The sequence below is a fragment of the Pseudophryne corroboree genome, chromosome 3 (assembly GCF_028390025.1).
Source record: "Pseudophryne corroboree isolate aPseCor3 chromosome 3, aPseCor3.hap2, whole genome shotgun sequence".
Classification (NCBI taxonomy): Eukaryota; Metazoa; Chordata; class Amphibia; order Anura; family Myobatrachidae; genus Pseudophryne; species Pseudophryne corroboree.
Window position 1 is genome coordinate 738,380,172 of NC_086446.1, and position 21,087 is coordinate 738,401,258.

General features: G+C 48.5%; 1 protein-coding gene across 2 annotated transcripts in view; it reads right to left on the reverse strand.

Annotated features, from left to right (window-relative positions):
• ALDH18A1 (aldehyde dehydrogenase 18 family member A1) overlaps positions 1–21,087 on the reverse strand; it is a 64,759-nt gene that overhangs the window by 1,877 nt on the left and 41,795 nt on the right. For both annotated transcript variants that reach the window (XM_063962246.1, XM_063962247.1), the window contains exons 12-17: positions 20,150–20,370; positions 12,121–12,258; positions 11,523–11,718; positions 9,988–10,109; positions 8,426–8,612; positions 8,235–8,330 (exon numbers count right to left, since the gene is read on the reverse strand). In XM_063962246.1, the coding sequence (XP_063818316.1) occupies positions 8,235–8,330; positions 8,426–8,612; positions 9,988–10,109; positions 11,523–11,718; positions 12,121–12,258; positions 20,150–20,370 (960 nt within the window). The remainder of the gene's footprint in view (positions 1–8,234; positions 8,331–8,425; positions 8,613–9,987; positions 10,110–11,522; positions 11,719–12,120; positions 12,259–20,149; positions 20,371–21,087) is intronic.

Here is a 21,087-nt window from a genome sequence, read left to right on the forward strand (position 1 = left end):
AAGACAAAGCCGCCAACTTTGATACTCGCCTGGCAGAAGCCAAGGCCAATAACATAACCACCTTCCACGTGAGATATTTCAGATCCACGGTTTTTAGTGGTTCAAACCAATGTGATTTTAAGAAACTCAACACCACGTTGAGATCCCAAGGTGCCACAGGAGGCACAAACGGGGGCTGACTCTGCAGCACTCCTTTTATAAATGTCTGAACTTCAGGTACTGAAGCTAGTTCTTTTTGAAAGAAAATCGACAGAGCCGAGATCTGTACCTTAATGGAACCCAATTTAAGGCCCATAGTCACTCCTGCTTGCAGGAAATGCAGAAATCGACCTAGTTGAAATTCCTCTGTTGGGGCCCTTTCGGCCTCACACCATGCAACATATTTTCGCCATATGCGGTGATAATGAGTTGCTGTAACCTCTTTCCTGGCTTTAGTAAGCGTAGGAATGACTTCCTCCGGAATGCCCTTTTCCTTCAGGATCCGGCGTTCAACCGCCATGCCGACAAACGCAGCTGCGGTAAGTCTTGGAACAGACAGGGCCCCTGCTGCCGCAGGTCCTGTCTGAGTGGCAGAGGCCATGGGTCCTCTGATATAAATTCTTGAAGTTCTGGGTACCAAGCTCTTCTTGGCCATCCACGAGTATCGTTCTTACTCCTCGCCTTCTTATTATTCTCAGTACCTTTGGTATGAGAGGCAGAGGGGAGAACACATAAACCGACTGGTACACCCACGGTGTTACCAGAGCGTCCATAGCTATCGCCTGAGGGTCCCTTGACCTGGTGCAATATCTTTTATAGCTTTTTGTTGAGGCGGGACGCCATCATGTCCACCTGTGGCCTTTCCCAATGGTGTACAATCCTATTGGAAGACTTCTGGAGGAAGTCCCCATTCTCCCGGGTGGAGGTCGTGTCTGTTGAGAAGATCTGCTTCCCAGTTGTCCACTCCGGGAATGAACACTGCTGACAGTGCTAACACATGATTTTCCGCCTATCGGAGAATCCTTGTGGCTTCTGCCATCGCCATCCTGCTTCTTGTGCTGCCCTGTTGGTTTACATGGGCGACTGCCGTGATGTTGTCTGATTGGATCAGTACCGGCTGGTTTTGAAGCAGAGGCCTTGCCGGCCTCAGGGCATTGTAAATGGCCCTCAGGTCCAGAATATTTATGTGTAGGGAAATAACCTGACTTGACCAAAGTCCCTGGAAATTTCTTCCCTGTGTGACTGCCTCCCAGCCTCAAAGGCTGGAATCCATGGTCACTAGGACCTAGTCCTGTATGCCGAACCTGCGGCCCTCTTGAAGATGGGCACTCTGCAGCCACCACAGTAGAGATACCCTGGTCCTTGGAGACAGGGTTATCAGCCTATGCATCGGAAGATGCGATCCGGACCACTTGTCCAACAGGTCCCTCTGAAAAGTTCTTGTATGGAACCTGCCTAATGGGATTGCTTCGTAGGAAGCTACCATTTTTCCCAGGACTCGCGTGCAATGATGCACCGCTGCCTATTTTGGCTTCAGGAGGTCTCTGACTAGAGATGACAACTCCTTGGCTTTCTCCTCCGGGAGAAACACTATTTCTGGTTTATGTCCAGAACCATCCCCAGGAACAGTAGACGTGTCATAGGAACCAGCTGTGACTTTGGACTGTTTAGAATCCAACCATGCTGTTGTAGCACTTTCCAAAATAGTGCTACCCCGACTACCAACTGCTCCTTGGACTTCGCCCTTATAACGAGATTGTCCAAGTACGGGATAATTACAACTCCCTTTTTTTGAAGGAGTATCAACATTTCGGCCATTACCTTGATAAAACACCCTCGGTGCCATGTACAGTCCAAACGGCAGTGTCTGGACTTGGTAATGGTAATCCTGTACCACAAATCTGAGGTACTCCTGGCGAGGATGGTAAATGGGGACATGCAGGTAAGCATCCTTGATGTCCCAGGATACCATGTAATCCCCCTCGTCCAGGCTTGGAATAACCGCCCTGAGTGATTCCATCTTGAACTTGAATTTTTGTGTTCAAGGATTTTAAATATAAAATGGGTCACACCGAACCATGCGGTTTCGGTACCCCAACCCGTGTGGAATAGTAACCCCGTCCTTGTTGAAGTAGGGGCACCTTGAGTATTACCTGCTGGGAATACCGCTTATTAATTGCCTCTAGCACAGCCTCCCTGCCTGAGGGAGTTGTCAGCAAGGCATATTTTAGGAAACGGCTGGGGGGAGACATCTCTAATTCCAGCTTGTACCCCTGAAATACTACTTGAAAGAAACAGGGATCCACCTGTGAGCGAGCCCACTAATTGCTGAAATTTTTTGAGACGGCCCCCCACCGTACCTGGCTACACCTGTGGAGCACCCGCGTCATGGTGTGGCCTCACAGGAGGCGGGGGAAGAATCTTGATTCTGGGAACAGGCTGACTGGTGCAGCTTTTTTCCCTCTACCCTTGTCTCTGTACAGAAAGGAAGCGCCATTTGACCCGCTTGCTTTTCTGAAGCCGAAAGGACTGTACCTTTGTCTGTGAGGAAACCTGAGGTAAAATTATTTCTTCCCAGCAGTTGCTGTGGATACGAGGTCCCAGAGACCATCCCCAAATAATTCCTCACCCTTATAAGGCTCTCTATGCGCTTTTTAAGTCAGCATCACCTGTCCAGTGACAGGTCTCTAATACCCTCCTGACAGAATGGACATTACATTTATTTTGGATGCCAGCCGGCAAAATATCCCTCTGTGCATCCCCCATATATAAGACGACGTCTTTAATATGTTTTTATGTTTGCCAACTAGTATCCCTGTTTGACAGGGTCACCGACCACGCTGCAGCAGCACTATCTGCAGGTCTCAGTCTAGTACCTGAGTGTGTAAATACAGACTTCAGGATAGCCTCCTGTTTTTTATCAACAGGTACCTATTAAAGTGGCCGTATCCTAAGACGGCAGTGCCACCTTTTTTGACAAACGTGTGAGCGCCTTATCCACCCTAGGGGATATCTCCCAGCGTAACTTATCCACCTGGCGGGAAAGGGTACGCCATCAGTAACTTTTTATAAATTACCAGTTTCTTAACGGGGGAACCCACGCTTTCACACACTTCATTTATTCATCTGATGGGGGAAACAAAACACTGCCTGTTTTTTCTCCCCAAACCTAAAACCCATTTTTAGAGGTGCTTGGGTTAAAGTCAGAAATGTATAACACATTTTTTATTGCCGGGATCACGTCACGGATGTTCCTAGTGGATTGTGTATATGTCTCCACCTTGTCGACACTGGAGTCAGACTCCGTGTCGCCATCTGTGTCTGCCATCTGAGAGAGCGGGCGTTTTTGAGCCCCTGATGGCCTTTGAGACGCCTGGGCAGGCGCGGGCTGCGAAGCCGGCTGTCCCACAGCTGTTACGTCATCCACCCTTTTATGCAAGGAGTTGACACTGTCGGTTAATACCTTTCACCTATCCATCCACTCTGGTGTCGGCCCCACAGGGGGCGACATCACATATATCGGCCTCTGTTCTGTCACCATATAAGCCTCCTCATTCAACATGTCGACACAGCCGTACCGACACACCGCAGACACACAGGGAATGCTCTAAACGAGGACAGGACCCACAAAAGCCCTTTGGGGGGACAGAGTAAGAGTATGCCAGCACACACCAGAGCGCTATATATATACAGGGACTAACTGAGTTATGTCCCTAATAGCTTTTATATAATATACTGTATACAGTGCCAAATTTAATGCCCCCCCCCTCTCTTTTCCCTCTTACTGTGCAGGGAAGAGCCAGGGAGCTTCCCTCCAGCCGAGCTGTGAGAGAAAAATGGCGCCAGTGTGCTGAGGAGATAGGCTCCGCCCCTTTTTCGCGGCCTATTCTCCCGTTTTTTATGGAATTCTGGCAGGGGTATTTACCTCATATATAGCCCCTGGGGCCATATATTGAGGTATTTTAGCCAGCCAAGGTGTTTTTATTGCTGCCTCAGGGCGCCCCCCCCAGCGCCCTGCACCCTCAGTGACCGGAGTGTGAAGTGTGTGAGAGGAGCAATGGCGCACAGCTGCAGTGCTGTGCGCTACCTTGGTGAAGACAGAGTCTTCATGCCGCCGATTTTCCGGACCATCTTCTTGCTTCTGGCTCTGTAAGGGGGACGGCGGCGCGGCTCCGGGACCGAACATCAAGGCTGGGCCTGCGGTCGATCCCTCTGGAGCTAATGGTGTCCAGTAGCCTAAGAAGCCCAATCCGGCTGCAAGCAGGCGAGTTCGCTTCTTCTCCCCTTAGTCCCTCGCTGCAGTGAGCCTGTTGCCAGCAGGTCTCACTGAAAATAACAAATTCTAAGACTATAACTTTCTAAGAGCTCAGGAGAGCCCCTAGTGTGCATCCAACCTCGGCCGGGCACGAAATCTAACTGAGGCTTGGAGGAGGGTCATAGTGGGAGGAGCCAGTGCACACCAGGTAGTCTAAGATCTTTCTAGAGTGCCCAGCCTCCTTCGGAGCCCGCTATTCCCCATGGTCCTTACGGAGTTCCCAGCATCCACTAGGACGTTAGAGAAATTATATTTTATGTCTGTTTCACTTACAATATGGCATAAAGTCCAATTTTTTCTTTAGCTGTAGGGAACACGGACGCTGGGTTATGTTTACCCATAGGATGCAGGACATGAACTAAAACTCATCCTCTTCCCTATAGATAATTTTTCAGTGCCATGTATAGGACACTATGGGGGGGGGTAGAATTCAATTACCGGATGCTGCGGCTTTTCAGAAATTTTGTTTCACCTGCCTCAAGCTGGCAAAAACCCCGGAAAGCAGCCCCATTTTCCTGCAAAACGGGGCTACGGACTGCAAAAACACTACATTATTAATTTAGTTATTTTCGGGTGATCCTAATATGATAGCGCATCAAATGTCTGCTTTTCACTCCCAGTGTTTCCTTCACAGCTAATTGCCCCTTCCCCTAATTTGGGCTCTTACTTTAATTTTTTCTTTATTTAACTTACTAAACTTTATGCTCCAAGAGACCTCTTCACTAAGGTCAGGCTGCCATTTCTGGGCTTATTACAACTGGCCTCCCACTGCTCCTTCTCCCTAAAGGACAGGCCTTTGTAGGGTCCTGTTTTGTCCTTCTATTCTGCTCTTAAGTTAGTCCATAGAGAGCAGGAGCACATTAGTTTCTCAGGAAGGGGTCTAGGCCCCCCAATCATAGTGGTCAAAAGTTATGTCTGTACAAAAGGCCAAAACCAAAGACAATAAGGCCCACTTTGCACTGCATGTGTCCCTTCAGTCAAATTAGTCATCCCCCCCAACAGATGTCCGAGCCATAGTAGGCCAGGTCCATAGCAGCTTTTCTTACCTATCTTTGTGGGGAAAGGTACAAGGGTACCTTAGGCAGCTCTATGTCTGGGCTACATCCCTACGTCACTCTGTATAGGACTTAAGGGAAGGTTGAAGGCCTGCAGGCACCTCATTCCACGAAGTGCAAACATCTCTGTACTCTTGTACCCCCAAGAGGGAGAGTAGTTGTCGGTATGCCGGGTGTCGGGATTCCAGCGCCGGTATACTGAGCACCGGGATCCCAACAGCCGGCATACTAAATACCACCCATTAATTAGGCTCCAGGGAAATGTTCTGGGTAAGTGGTGCCTCCAAAGATGACAAAGTCAGTAAAGACGAGGATGAACACTTCAGCAGCCCTGCCAATGTGTTACTCCCTCCGCTTCTGTTGATATCCTTATTGGGGCCATCATTTGCAGACCTAAATATTCAGGACTACCATAACCAAGATTAATCTCTGCACTACCTTATTGGAAAGTTATCCTGTTACCCAATTTTCCCCCCAGATCAGCTCTTAAGTTAGTTGGTGACAGGGGAATGTATCTAGGAAAACTATAATGCAGCTCACAATGATTCTGAGAAAATTACCATTTTCCCTCCACGCCTGGACCCCCCAGTTACAGGACTGTCAAGTAAGAGTGCAGATGGGGGAGGAGGGGGGAGGAGGGGCAGGGGGGGATAAAGCTACACTGACTCGGCCCTCGATTCCACTACACTGCAGCTCAATCAGCAGCTTAATTTAGTGGTTTTTCATTTGACTATTTAAGGTCATGTGACCTGTCCTGGAACAGCAGTATTATACCAATCCCTTCCCGATGCCCAACAATTTCCTTTGAGGAAGTAATTTAAGTCTAATTTGCTTCTGTCAGCAATTTCAGCAATGAGGTAAGATGGTGAATCAGGATGTCCACTGCTTATCTTTTTCAGATTGTGACACACATTACCATTTCTGAAAGCTCCAGGTTTACTTCCCTTCTCAATGATGGTGGCTTTGGAACATAGGCCCAAATGTATTAAGACTTAAAAAGTGATAAAGTGGAGACTGATAAAGGGGTATCAGCGCACGTTATGTGTGCTTTACCGCTTCTCCCCATGTATGATGGCTGCGGAGTGTAGACAGTGCGCCCTTGTCCATATCGGCGCTGCTATATGATACAAAGCAAGCAGATATGCGCGGGCAATGTATGAACGGTCAGTACCGCTGACCGTTCCAACACTTGCAGCTGTCAATTTCGACAGCTGCAGGTGGCGATGCCCATTCACCACAGCAGGGACAGAGCTGTCCCTGGCTGTGGCGGGTGCCGGCTCCGGAGTGCGCAGGGGATCTTGCGTAAGTAGCGAGATCCCGCACATGTGCAGAGGAGCCGGCCAGGAAGGAGAGACAGCGTGTCAGCTCTGAGCCGATGTGCTGTGTGCTCTGGGGACATAGACAGAGGGGGGAGCTTCAGCAGACAAGATGTTAATACATCTCGTCGATGTCCCTTCCTGCTTCACCTCGGTAATGAGGTGAAGCAGGAAGTGTTATAGCGGCACGATGCGTTCCGCTATAACACATTTACCTAAAAGAGTGATAAAGTACCAGCCAATCAGCTCCTAACTGCCATGTAACAGCCCGTGTTTGAAAAATGACAGTTAAGATCTGATTGGCTGGTCAATTATCGCTCTTTATCCCTCTCCACCTTATCACTTTTTAAAGCTTAATACATTTGGGACATAATAATCTGTGTTGTCTCTTACTCCTAATTGATTTATTTTTCTCACTGTTACAGCCCTTCCTCAGAAGCTGTAGGGATTTAGGTCAACCGAACCCAGGGTTGGGCTAATTATGAATGGAGGAAGAAGCCAACAAAGTTATAGGAAGCAGAATCCGTTCTCGTTTCTGTCTGTGTCCTGCCTCATATGGCAAACAGAGCCCACTATCTGTGTTCCCTTAACCATGGCAAGACCCTCTAAGAGTCCTGGTTTTCTGTACTGTAGTAAAGGGGATTCATTTTAGTTCAATCGCCCGTGCTCAAATATGGATGACCTTAATCCTGGATTGTGAGGGAGATTGGGAGTTGGTATCTGACAACCCCTATTCAATGCACGGCCAAATCTGACTGTCGGATTTGGCAGTACACAAGGACCCGTCCTGCCGCTGCTGTCAGCGGCTGCAGATGCGCTGACAGCAGCGGCCAGGTGCACAGATAGGCGGCGAGGATAAGCTGGGCGACAGAGGGGAGCAGAGATCGGCGGCGGCAGGAGGTGCTGGCAGCAGGGACAGGGTGCCCACGGGCGGCGGGGAGAGCACAGATTGGCAGCCGGCGGGAGGAGCTGGCTGTGGGGGGACACGTCAGCGGCGGGGAAGGGGTGCTGCAGTGATAGAGGTGCCTGGCCGGGGGACAGCCAGACACCTCTCTCCCTGCAGCGCTTCCCTTCCCCCCCCCCGCCATCTCCTCCCGCCGGCTGCCGATCTGTGCTCTCCCCGCAGCACCCACTTGTCTTCTCACCTCAGACTTGTTTTCAAGTCGGATTGAGTTTGTCAGAAAAAAGGGCCAAAACCTGTCGGATTTGGCCCCGTTTCCGACAGAAGCACGTGGATCGGCGGCTATTCCGCCGATCCACGTGTTTTCCGACAAGTCGGAAAAAATCAGCCCCTATTGAACAGGTCGGAACCCCTTCCGACCTATTTCTGTCGGAAGCTGCCGTCTTCCGACAAGACGGCAGCTTCCGACAGTTGTTGAATACAGCCCTTTGCCGTAATTCTGAACATGCCTAGGCAGATAAAGGCTATTTTGCAAAACAGTCCAATGCGATTAAAGTTTTCTTTTTAAAAAAAAATAATTCTAGCCATACTAGTGTGGAATATGTACCAATTTCCATTAGCAAAGTCTACTATTAAAAGAAACTGAAATATTAAAGAAATAATTTTACCAAGTCCAAACCGGTAACCATCCGAAAACCTAGTGCTGCTGTTCCAAAACACACAGGCGCTGTCCACGTGCTGGAGGAAATACTCAGCTGTGTCTTCTGCAAAAGGGGAAGGAAATGTTAATAGACCTCCGCACTTCTTCCATTAAACAGAACAAATGCATTCACTGATATGACAGGGGTAGCAGGCTCACCATTCTCCGTGATTATGGCATCTGTATGAGAACTGCCATATTTGTGAATATGTGCAATAGCATCTTGTACTCCATCCACCACTTCAATGCAGCACTCCAGATCTCCATATTCCGTACGCAGGGATTTGACTTCTGAGGGGCTGAAGGTCAAATAGGAGGCAAACTTGGGACCAGCATGGATTTTTACCTGGGCACAAAACATTAAAAAAAAAAAAAAAAAAAAAATTAAATGAAGTCATTTAAAATGTCATCAGCTAAGGTCACTGTGGTAACTGCTGATCTATAGCCTGTTGGGTTGGTGGTCATTATAGGTGCACAGCAGATGTGAAAGTGACTATTAGGCCACACAGGTAATCCTTAGCCAAGATGCTGGGTTTATTGGTAAACAGCAGGTACCTGGTAATGTAGGAACATAGGGGGTGATTCAGACCTGATCGCTGGGCTGCTAAATTTGTTGTGCTGCATTCAGATAGTCGCCGCCCAAGGGAGTGTATATTCGCCGTGCAAGTGTGCGATCGCATGTGTACGCCGAGCCTCAAAAAATCCCTCAGTCAGTGGACATGTGCAAATCCGTTCGCACCTTACTCACCATTGAATGCTATTTACCACTGTGTGAAGTCTGTGCGTAGCCCAGGACTTACTCCTACAGTGCGACGAGGACAGGCTGATCGGGGCCGGAGCAGACGTCACACACCCTCCCTGAAAACGCATCCTTGACACTCCCAGAAAACGGTCAGTTACCACCCACAAACGTCCGCTTCCTGTCAATCAGCATGTGAATGGCTGTGCCTGTCGCTGTCTGGCGATGCCTGATTGCCGACACGCGTGCACATTGCGGTGCATGTGCAGTCTATCGCTGATCGCCCACTGTGCAAGAACGCACATCAGCGACCAGGTCTGAATCGCCCCCATAGTGGTAATGCAACGGTTAACAGCAATGGTATCAAACGCAGGGTATTGCAGCTAAGAGGTCTCTCATCAGCATAGGAGACCAGGAGAGTGCTGCTCTCCCACCAGTAGCAAAAGAGCGCTATATGAATAAAATTATTATTATTACACCCTGAATAGTTAATCAATGATGCATAAAAAAAGTTGCAAAAAAGAGAGCACATGCTGTAACAGACATTAGCTTTTATTTTATTAGTGTGGCTGTTGCTGGAAGACGTCGCTGGTTGCTGTAGGAAGAGGCACAGAACCACATTTTGTGCCACGTCACTTAAGTCTCTTCACCTTCGTGTAGCCATAAACTTTCAATGACAATAAATATATTTGAAGGTTATGAAGACACATCTGTAGGTTTATGTACATAACGCACCGCACCAGCATAGCGGTGAGAGTTTTCCTGCATCAATGCTGTATTAGCTGCATGCACAGAAGAGTAAAACATTAAGAGGCTAGTACTTCTTACACGTCCCCAGCCTCTGGCATCAGGCAGATGGGGACGTGATCAATGATCCAGGGATAAGTAAAGGGCACATCACGTAGACACATAACTGTGTGAGTGCTCTCCACCTGTACAGCAATTGCAGAGGGTTAAACTGAAAGAGGATAGACTGAATCACCTGTTCCACTCTCAGCATGTCAATAATCTGATCAAACAGCGGTGTTCTCAGTACATCTCTGTGGATCAGCAGCGTCTCCATTGCATTGCAGGCAGCAGGGTAGTCACACTTTGAGTCCCGCACTAGACATCACAATAAGGAAATACATCAGAGAGATCCAGAAGATTACAAAGCCACGCTATGTGCTTACCATTTGTGAAAGCGCTGGGCATAGAAAGTCACCAGGACTGCTCGGGAAAACCTATAACCATTATTATGACCGGAGGAGAGCGACCACTTGCACCAGTCTGCACTGATGGTAGCCACTAATGTCCCTGCCAACAACTTCTATATGGAAAATCATTTTGCAGCAACTTTGATACCTGTATTACTGTGATGTCACACTGACGCATTAAATAGGATTATACATTATAATGTCCATTATATGCATTGTACTGACTTATTTAGCCAAAGATTGCCAAATTTCCACTTTATAAGACACTAAAACGAGAGGTTCTGGGGCAGATATATTAAGCCTGGAGAAGTGATAAAGCAGTGATAAGTGCAAGGTGATAACGCACCAGCCAATCAGCTCCTAACTGTTGATTTACATATTGGAGCTGATTGGCTGGTGCATTATCACCTTGCACTTATCACTGCTTTATCACTTCTCCAGGCTTAATACATCTGCCCCTCTGTCCTCAAGACACCCTAACAGTCCAGGTGTTAAGTATATCCAAGCCTGGCCACAGGTGATTAATTAGTGCCTCAGTCATTTTGATTGAACCATATTGTGCTGAGCCATGGATATACCTCAAACCTGGACCATTGGACTGCCTTGTGGACTGTGACTGAGAGCTTCTGCACTTAACTGAATGTGCCTGCGAGGAGGAGGAGGAGGAGCTGGCACTGGTAAAGGAGAGCACACTCAGGAGGACCACGATAAATCCTACTTAACTACTTTCTACTCCTTCCCATAGGGGGAGATTGAAGCACTTGGAAAAAAGCCACAGGAACAGTGAGAGAACATACAAACTCCATACAAACAGAGCCCCATTCGTAATCAAACTCAGGACCTCAATGCTGAAAAACATCAAAAACGATTGCTGCGTTGTGCTACCAAAGTACCCCGAAGTGCTATTAAGTTATATTGTTTACAAATGGGGTAATGCGCTTTCACCTTTTATTACCAATACCGTCAAGCTGCAACTCTATGCTATAACAGTGCAAACGTACATACTTGTTGCATCTGACTAAAGCCTGGGACAAACGCTACTATCCGACTGAACATGCGCACATAAGTACCCTTGTATTTGTATGCGTCTATTCCTACGGACATTCAGAGCACAAAGGTGTTCAACTCTCTAATCTGTGCTCTCCCCAGTAACTCTAACTTCATGCATTGTACCCCTTACTAATGTTACGTCATCCAGCTTATTGCAGTTTCTTGGCCTCTGCGCATGGATTTATCACATCCAGGGATTTTCCTCGGATGCCGTTTTTCCCCATCATTTAAAACTAAGAACTGTATTACTGTACACAGTTTCCTGACTTACCAATCCTCGTCACCTTCTCCACACTGGCTTCAGTGTCCACATATACGTGACATATTCCTTCACTGTGTCCCATTACTGGGATTCCTTTAGCTGCCTTCTGTATGTCCCTGACCAGCTCAGAGGAGCCACGTGGAATGATCAGATCAATCAGGTTATTTAGTCGGCACAGATCCTCAACCTCCTCTCTGGTGTTCACCTGTAACACGGAGCATAGGTAACTGGCATCTTACCTGGGAAATATACAGCATTACCGCCATACACAAAGGAACCTGTTTCTACGTATTATCTATACACATCGCCAAATGGATGACTTGCAAAGTACAGGTGAAAATGCTAACTTTGGGTTTACGGGAAGCAGGGGTGGTTTAAGAGAGAGGGGCGTGCGCAGTCTCCGCACAGGCATCCAACTTGCTCACCAGCACAGCTGCAAAGTACACTCTGGACTGGCCCACTATTACACAGGACTCCAGGAATATGGCGCCATTTACTGTAAAGCAGATGCCTCAATCTCACTAGTAGACAGTTCCCACCACCCACAGCAAAACGTCAGACCCTAGCAGAACATAGTAAGGAAAACATAAAAGTAGATCGTTCATACCAGCTGGATTGCATCTTTTACGCCATGAATAGACAGCGCCTCTTGGGTAAGGCGGTACAGAGTCTGGTTGCTGTTAGAAGCTTCTTTTCCTCCTTTCAGTAGAAGGCCGTTGCCGCTGGAGATGGCCAGAGCTGAAACCTGACAACAGGCAGAAGATAGATCAGTCATATTTTCAGTGGTTTCTAAACTGCACGTAACAGCTTAATAAGTTATCATTAACAATATTTAACATTGCTATCTTTACTCTATCCCCATATGGCTGTCCCACAGATAAACGCCCAGCATTTCCTCAGCTCCTCGTCTTTTCTTCTCATTGTCACTACCCCTCTCTCTCGCCCCCAGTCACTAGTGCTGCTGGCATAGAGTCATATTTCACTGAAACCTCTGCCTTAATCCACACAGCCAGACCCTTACATTGAAACCACCAGAAACATAGGCTGTATGTCTTACCTGGTAACTAGTCCATAGGGGGCACAGGAGTGCCAGCGCTGGCTGGGAGCAGGCCAGCCTATACCTATAAGGGTTACTTTAAAGTACCCAGCAGGCCTCATCTCCCAGTCCCCTATACCCCATTGCCAGTTTTGTTAGAAAGAGTTAGGCAGGAGCGGCATACAGAGGAAGGAAGAAAAGAAACAGACACCTCACAGACAGAAGGCCACACACCACCTACACAGGAATCCAATCCCGCAGAACAGGTGCGTCAGGGAGGACGTCCTGTGCCCGCTATGGACTCGAAGAAAATGATTTACTAGGTCTAAGACATAAATCCTATTTTCTTTCTTCATCCACTAGGGGGCACAGGAGTGCGAACGCTGGGATGTCCTAAAGATGTCCCCACTTGGGCGGGGATGCTCCTGGACTGCGCCAATGACCCTTCACCCGAAGGCTCGTCGACCGAAGGCGTCAAACGCATAGAATTTGATGAACGTCTGGACAGAAGACCACGTAGCCGCTTTACAAAGCTGCTCCACGACAGGCAGCCCAGGAAGCTCCCACAGCCCGTGTGGAATGTGCCTTCACCCCAGAAGAGATGGGAAGATTCGCCACCACGTAGGCGCGGTGAATAGTCAACTGAAGCCACCTAGCTAAGGTTTGGTACAATATATTTTACTTAGGCGCCCTCCAGGTTTAACAAGTCACATGAAACATACAATATTTTCAATCCCTTGTTGTATCTCGCAACCTGCAAAAATGTGTGCTTGTGTTTACCTTACAGGTAAAATCACCAATAGTCACACATAGAGAGAAGAAAAAACAATATAGTGTAGTCCTTTTAAAAATGGTATCAGATTTTTCTTTAAACACATCACACTCACAAGGTCCCAAAGGGTTTCAGGCACATCACGGTTTGTTTGGCATCAGTATTTCAATCAAAGCAGACAGGTGGACGAGATGGACATCTCTGCGGCTCTAGAGAGTTTTCTTCAATTTCTCTCTTCTATTTGTTATTTTTTCGGTATGCTATTTGGGCTGCACCGTAGGAGTTGGGGGGGCAGTCACCGGCCTTACGAGGTGCAGAGCCACTTCCCCGCTGCAGGACCACCGTCCTGAGGGGGGGTTGTTTAGCGGGGCACTGCACCTTGGCTGTCACAGCTGCAGCACGCTGCACACCCCTAAAGCTGCCCGAAGTTGACAACAGTGGTGAGTACACACCGGGGTCACCGCTAAGGGAGTCCCCCGGTTCAAGTGTAGTTGACTACGGGCGCAGTGAACGGGACCCACTAAGATCCCCCAAGTAGACTGGCACAAAACCGCTAGAACTAGCACTTGTTGTGATGTTTTTTTTTTAGCTGTAAGGAGACTTTGCCAGTATAATTTATATCTGTAGCGCCGACGCCATTGGAGGGGGCGGAGCTGCATCAGAGCGGAACTTGAGGAGTTTTGGCGCCTTCCTCTGCTTACTGCAGCCATATACAGCACACACAGCGCTTCCTGACTCCTCAGCCACGCTGGATATCTGGTACAGAGTGTAGCAAAGGGGGAGAGCCGCTTGTGTACTCTATCTGGGTCCTCTTTAGGACAGGAATTGTTAGCGTTTACTGTAATATAGTGAGCTGCCAGCCTCACTGGGGCTGTACAGCTCAGGGTGTACTGGTGAATTGGTGTTTTTACCTGTAAGGTAAACACACAAGCACACATTTTTGCAGGTTGCAAAATACAAGAAATTGAAAATATTGTATGTTTCATGTGACGTTTTAAACCTGGAGGGCACCTAAGTAAAATATATTGTACCATATTAGTAAGAATTCTTTGTAAGTAGATGAAACTTCTGTTTATATCTTTGCTGGGCTTACTTCTGAGTCTCATTGCGCACCCTAATACCACCTATTTCTTTTGAATCCAGCTAAGGTTTGTTGAATGCTGGGCATCCCCGTTAATTAAGCATCCAACAACATGAACAGGGAATCCGAGTGCTTAATATCCCTAGTCGCTTCCACAGAGACGCAGAGCTCGGATAAAAACATCCAAGGAAGCCTCCTCCAGAGAAGTTGATGACAATACAGGAACCACCATCTCCTGATTAATGTGGAAACTGGAAACCACTTTGGGCAGAAAACCAGCCCTAGTGCGGCGCAGTGTGTCAGAGTGGAAGACCAGGAAAGGGGAGCGCCAGGACAAAGCACTGAGATCCGAAACTCTACAAGCTGAGGATATGGCCAAAAGGAATAAGGTCTTCCAAGTGACCCAACGGAGATCCGTCTTGTCCATGGGTTCAAAAGGAGCCTTTTGAAAAGCTTTCAAGACCAAGGAAAGATCCCAAGGAGCCACAAACGGCGGCTGAACATGAAGTACCCCCTGAAGGAAAGTCCTTACCTCCAGGATAACCACCAGTTGTTTCTGAAAGAGTACCGACAAAAGGTGAAACTTGAACCTTCAAGGATGATAAATGACGGCAGAAAAGCATAGTCTTGATGAACTAGTTGGAAAATCATTTTCTCCTCAAGATGGATGTGTCAAGAGTCACGCCATTAGACGGTCTGGATGTGGATGCATGCAGGGCCCCTATGACAGAAGGTCTTGACGTAGAGGAAGACGCTATGGACTGTCTATGGACAGATTGAGCAGGTCTGTATACCATGGGTGACGTGACCAATCTGGAACGACTAGTATCATTGTGCCCCCTTCCTGTTTGAACGTCCTGATTAACCGGAGAATCAGGGAAATCGGTGGAAAGACGTACACTAGGCGGAAAGGCCAATGAGCCGTCAGAGCATCCACTAGGAACGCCTGTGGATCCCTTGTGCGTGAGCCGAACCTTCTGACTTTGTTGTTGTGGCGGGATGCCATGAGATCTATGTCTGGTATCCCCCATCGGGTTACCAACTGGCCGAACACCTCCGGATGGAGCATCCACTCTCCTCAGTGAATGTCTTGCCGACTTAGGAAGTCTGCTTCCCAGTTGAGCACAGCTGGTATGAATACAGTGCCAGAAGATTTCTTTCCACCCACAAGAAAATCTTGGCTACCTCTTGCATGGCTCCTCAACTGCAAGTGCCGACCTGGCGGTTGATATATGCGACAGCAGTCGCATTGTCCGACTGGACTTTTACCGGCCGACCGTGCAGAAGAAGTTGCTGAGCTGCACGTAGAGTATTTTGGATTGCCCTCAATTCTAGTACATTGATGGGAAGTCCGCTTTCCTGAAGAGTCCAACAGCCTTGGAACATATGTGCTTCTGAGACCGCTCCCCATCCCCGAAGACTAGCATCCTTTGTGACCACTGTCCAGTCTTGAATCCAAAAGGGGGTGTCTCCTTTCGAAATTGGATTGGAGGAGCCACCAAGCTAAAGACAGTCAAACCTCCGTCTGTGACCATAGGAGGAGAGGAGATCCATCCCATTTCCGAAGAACTTACAATTGTAGAGGACGCAAGTGGAATTAAGCGTACTCTACCATATCAAACACTACCACCATCGAGCCCAGTACTCTCATACAAGCATGTACTGAAACCGTGTGATGATGTAGGAGTGTTCGAATTCTGGACTAAAATGACCATGATCTTGTTGTGGGGGAGAAACACCCACTGTAGCCTTGAAATTCAGAAGCACCCCTAAATGCAGGCTTGTTTGAGAGGGCGGTAGGGACGATTTCTTCCAGTTCATTTTCCAGCCATGAGACTGTAAAATGTCCACCGTCAGCTGAAGGTGAATTACAAGCTCCTCCTGCGAATGACCCAGAAGCAGGTATGGTAGAATTCAAACGCCTTTACGTCTGAGAGGAGCCGCCATCACTGCCATAACTTTGGTAAAGACTCTTGGAACAGTGGAAAGACCAAAGTGAAGGGCTCGGAATTGAAAATGGTTGGTTTTGACTGCAAATTGAAGAAACCGTTGATGTCTTGGATGAATTGGGATATGCAAATATGCATCCTGGATGACCAGGGATGCCATAAAGTCCCCTGGTACCAGGGTTCGAATTATTGTCCTGTGGGATTCCATTCTGAACTTGGGAACACGTAGAAATAGGTTCAGCCGGTTGAGGTTGAGTATTGGCCGATATGAGCCTTCCAGCTTCGGAACTAGAAAAAGTGATGTGTTGAAAGTGTCCGTCCTGTAGTGCTGGTACCGGAACGATCACATTGGAGGCAAGAAGGGAGCTGACAGACTCTTGTAGAGCCGCTGCCTCTCTGGGATCCCTCGAAAGCCCCATGGTGAAGAACCTTCTTGGAGAACGACGCCAAAATGTCAAGGTGTATCTGTGAGTAACTACGTCTGACCCAGGCGTCCGTTGTGATGTTCCACCATTTCGGAGCAAAAGACAGCAGGCGGCCCTCCACTCTGGGATCCCCAGAGGGGGGCCCGCCCCATCACGCTGCAGGTTTTTCGGCTGGCTTGGTGGTCGGGCATCTAGTGGCCCGAGGTTGCTTGCGAGGCTCAGTATTCTTTGCCTGGGATTGGTATAGAGAAGAGGATTGGCCTTTGGTCCTTCCTTGCACCCGAAAGGGATGAAAGGAAGCTTTAGGTTTAGCCGTTGTTGCCGACGGCAGAAAAGCAGTTTTAGCAGTAGCCAGTGACGTAACAATGTTGTTGAATTCCTGTCCAAATAAGTTAACCGCCGAGTAAGGTAGCTTTTTTGGAAGAGGCATCTGCTTTCCAAGAACGCTGCCATAACTAACGTCTTGCCGCCACAGCTGTAGCCAAAACTTAAGGGTGGCAGTATCCAGAGCTGCCTCCGCAAGGTAAGAATTAGCCTTCTGGATATTCCCTACGAGTCCCAACAATTGCTTCCTACTAATGTTAGAAGAGAGACCTTGTTGAAGCTGGTCTGTCCAGCACGAGATTGCTTTAGTTACCCATGCCGAAGCTAAAGCTGGTCTGGTGATCGCTCCCACAATGAGTGTAGGCCATCTTCAGAAAACTATCCAATTTGCGATCTGTGGAGTCCTTAAGGGAGATGGTGTCCGGAATCGGCAGAACCGAGGATCTCACGAGACATGCCACATGCGCGTTCACTGGAGGCGGGTTCTCCCACTTGGACCTATCCTTAGAAGGGAAAGGATAAAAAGACTGCAACCTCTAAGAGAGCTGAAACCGTTTATCAGGTTTAGCCCAAGCCACCTCTAGCAAGTCCTCCAGCTGCGCTGAGGAGGGAAACGGTGAGGAATCCTTTTTAGGTTTCTTGAAAATAGGTGTCTTGGAAGTTGGAGCCGAATCTTCGTGCTCAATATCAAGGACCAGTCTGACCTGTTTGACAAGGGCCTCTACTTCCGCTATGGAGAGAGAATCTTCCAGACTAGAAGCTGCGTCCGCATCCGAGTCTGCCGACCTGCTTTCCTGGTCCGAATTGGGCGACTCAGAGTCCAAACCCCCTCCTGAAAGAGGGGTATCAGTCCCACTAGAAGCATGTGCCCGTCTGGGATGCTTTTTCCTCCCTAGAAGTTGCTGCATGGAGACCGAGACCTGGGAAAGGCCCTGGACCGACTGAGTCAGTGCATTAACCCATGGTGGTTCCACCTGTGGGGGAGGAATAGGATAAGACTGACCTCGTACCACGGTACTGTATGGCGCTGAAACCTGTGGACCCACTTACGGTATAGCCAACCGATCCACGAGTTGTGTCATAACCTGTGTCAGAGTAGTCGCCCAAGCTGGCTACTGTGACACGGGTGTAGGAGGGGGTCCTCACGTGGTGGGACGCCTATACACCCCCTGCACCAACCGGTGTCCAAAGAATCCAGTGAAGACAGAATATTACAACATACCGTGCAAGTTGGTGGTGCTGGTTTAACAACCTTCTTGCCCCTGGAAGTCATTGTAAAATGCAAACCGGGTACAGTAGTACATAAAACAGCAAGAAATGTTAATTAGACTTGCACAAACCAAGCCCTGAAGAACCCTCTGCAGAATAAGTCTGTACAACGGAAGCGAGTCCAATTACTGCACAGTGGTATTACAACCACGCACAATGCCAGAAAGACAACAAAAGCCATGGTACTCAACTGGCCTGTGATGTATCAGTAGGCAGGAGAAAATTACTGGACCCGGCTACAGAAGCAGGGAACAGGGGAGACAGTGGCCAGAGCCTCCTTACTCAGCAACTCCCAGCCAGCATGCGAAAATGGCTGCTGAGCATTTTTAGGGAAGGACTGAGCAAGGAGGGACAAGAAACCGCCCAGGGACTGGGCCTTGCTACTGGTGAGCCTTGGGTCGGGAAGGGGGCTGCAGGCTAGGCAACCTACCCCCTCAGATGGACCCCAGGGACGCTGCCTACCTGCCCTGCGGCTAATGCCCTGGTGGTCTAGTGGCAAACAGGCGCGGTTTGACCCGGGCCCACACTCATCTGGCATCCCGCTGGCTTAATTCAGCGGGAGCAGGTCGCCGCATGCAGGGAGCTGTCTAACTTACCCTCCGGTCCCGGTTGCAGCTGCCTGAACCCGCCTGTGGTCCCCGCAGCGGAAGTCCCTGGTCCAGTCACTGGCGCTGCCGCCCGCGGGCCCCGGGTGATGGAGTGGGCATGTTGGGAGCTTAGTGCGCCAGCATCCCACTCTGCTACACCGCTGAAAAAAGTAACCAAGTGAGCTTACATGCTCACTAGAAGGAAAGGAAAAAAAAAAAAAAAAAAAAAAGGTGCCCGCTTCTTGCCGCACCAAAAGAAAAAACTAGCGGGTCTATACCCAGTGTTAGCACTCGTGTGCCCCCTAGTGGACGAAGATAGAAATATGTCTCGTTTACTTATGTTACCAAAATCCTAACTCATTCTTTTATCCCCTTGCCCATCTATCCCTTGCTGCAATCAGTCTGACATGATGCAGCAAGACTCATCTTCCGCTCTCAAAGTTCCTCATCTGATGTAACCTTTTGTAAGTCCCTGCACCGGTTCACCATAACCTCCAACCCCAATTCAAACAATTTACCCGATCTTCAAAGCCCTCACAAATGCCACATTTCTGACTTCATCAAGAGAGCCTTTCCCTCACGCACTCTTAGATCTGCACCTTGCTTCCTTTCGGAGTACTGCTCACTCCCACCTAGCATACTTCTTAAGTGTTACTCCCAACTAATTGGAATCCCTACCCACACTCTCCCCCAACCTTTGATCTGTCAAACACTCTACTAAACGCCACCACCAGGAGCAGCTTAAGAGAGGGAGCACATGTGCAGCCTTCATGCGAGCCCCCTCTCTCCGCGGTGCAGAATAACGTAGACTCTGGTACTGTGCCAGAGTATACTGCACATGCGTGGGTCTCTGGGATAATGGCGTCCGCTCCATCTTTGGGTACTGCCAGCCTGTTCCACCAACGCTCATTATCTCAGCATCGTCCCTCTCCCGTTAGACTGGAAATGCTAATGAGCAGGGTTTTACTTGTCTCACAAGTACCTTCTCCGAGCTTTTATGAATGATTAGTTTTTTTGTATGATTTCTACAGACTATCCAGGGTTTTACAACTTCTACAGATAAACAATAAAAATGAGGATGATAAAGATGGTATTATTAAATAAGCCATTGAGACAAAGTCCGGATCCTAGGCAGAAAAACAAGGTCATGGCATAGAATGAAGGCGCTGAACATGAAGCACAATTTAAAATACCTGTGGAAGGCAGTCTGGCCGAGACTCAAAAATAACCAACAGGACTCCGATCGGCACGGTCACCTGCTCCAGCTGTAAGTCCTTAGCAATCTGCGTTCTACGGATCACACGCCCGACACTGTCCTGGGAGGAAGCTGCGATCTGTCTAAGTCCTATGGCTAAGCTGTTCAGCTTCGCTGTAGAGAGGCTGAGACGTTTCAGAAGAGGAAGGGCCAGTCTTCCTAAAGTACAATGACCAGAATTAAAAGACCTATAGTAAGATTTTACAATGGTCGACATGTTGTACATAAATGAGGTGTTCAGTCATGTTATAGTAGAACAACCTATACCATACAGTTTTGCGCACAAGGCCCTCAAACTCATCCACTCAGGGCCGTCTTAGCAGTTTAGGCCCCTGGGCAAAGCAATGCACTCGGACCCCTTCCCATCCTGCAGTGGTAGGGTACTATCAGCGGCAGCTGTGATGTCCCGCGGACGGTAGGGAGTGGTCTATCTTCAGCTCAGCATGGGGGTACTAGAGCAGACATTTCTGCTATTTTCACCTTTACTGCACCGATGGTGGGAGCTGGGGAGGGAGGGAGAACACTAAACTCTAGAAAGGGGCATTGGGCTGAATTAAGGGGCCCCGATACATGACTTCCAGAGTGGTAGGGGGTGTTTAATATGCATAGGAGGGGTGGATAGTGGAGTGGGCTTAATATTCATCATTTTTCGGTGGGAGGCAGCTTGCTTGACTGCAGATATCTCCAGTTTCTGGAAATAGATTTCTTAGCTTTCAATGTGATAAAATAAAAAAGGAAAAAAAACAAAAAAAAACACTAGAATATCCCACCTTTCAGGAGGTACTGGGGACCTAGGAATAAGATGTCAGGAGCCAGAGCAATCCATTGACAAAAATATAAAACTGCATACCAGCTGTGTAGAGCTGGAGCAGGGAC